Source organism: Acanthisitta chloris, unplaced genomic scaffold (assembly GCF_000695815.1).
Source record: "Acanthisitta chloris isolate BGI_N310 unplaced genomic scaffold, ASM69581v1 scaffold2383, whole genome shotgun sequence".
In the NCBI taxonomy this organism is placed as follows: Eukaryota; Metazoa; Chordata; class Aves; order Passeriformes; family Acanthisittidae; genus Acanthisitta; species Acanthisitta chloris.
Window position 1 is genome coordinate 59,246 of NW_008666361.1, and position 799 is coordinate 60,044.

The window sequence follows — 799 nt, forward strand, 5'->3', positions numbered from 1 at the left end:
CCACGCTTGCACAAAGTGGGCATAAAACATGGTCCCAGATTTCTATAACAAAGTGCAAACCTGTTAAGAGAAAGACAAATTTTTTTTAACATATTCTATTTTTATATTTTCTATTTATTTTATGAGGAACACCCTTGCAAACACAGCCCTTATCCTCAGAAGCAATGCACATGTTTACCTTTCAACCATTAAGGTCAGACTGATTCAAATATTTAAGAAGCCAAAAACATGGTCCCAGATTTCTATAACAAAGTGCAAACCTGTTAAGAGAAAGACAAATTTTTTTTAACATATTCTATTTTTATATTTTCTATTTATTTTATGAGGAACACCCTTGCAAACACAGCCCTTATCCTCAGAAGCAATGCACATGTTTACCTTTCAACCATTAAGGTCAGACTGATTCAAATATTTAAGAAGCCAGCACTTACAACTGGTGTCCATGTAATAGCATTCGTATTTATTACAGAGGAATTATAAAGCAGAAAGAACAGTAAGCAACAGCCATTTACACAATTTAAAAATGTTTACCATCCCTCAAGAAAAAATGATCTTGAATACACTAAACTTTATGGTAATGATACCAAACTCATATAATGCTAAAAAACACATCTCAGGTTTCAGTCCACAGTAGCTTTTTACCACTTCATAGAACTATCGGATTTTAGAGGCTGGAATGGACCTTACAGATCATCTAGTCCCAACCCCCTCTGCCATGGGCAGGGACACCTCCTCCCCACTAGACCAGGTTGCTCAAGGCCTCATCCAGCCTGGCCTTGAACACCACCAGGGTTGGGGC

At 37.3% G+C, this 799-nt stretch overlaps 1 protein-coding gene across 1 annotated transcript in view; it reads right to left on the minus strand.

Moving 5' to 3' along the window:
* Positions 1 to 59, minus strand: part of RAD21 (RAD21 homolog (S. pombe)) — a 24,464-nt gene extending 24,405 nt beyond the window's left edge. Inside the window, exon 1 of the mRNA XM_009072069.1 lies at positions 1 to 59. This exon is cut by the window's left edge and continues 117 nt beyond it. Coding sequence (XP_009070317.1) covers positions 1 to 30 — 30 coding nt within the window. The 5' untranslated portion in view covers positions 31 to 59.
* Between the last annotated feature and the right edge of the window lie 740 nt (positions 60 to 799).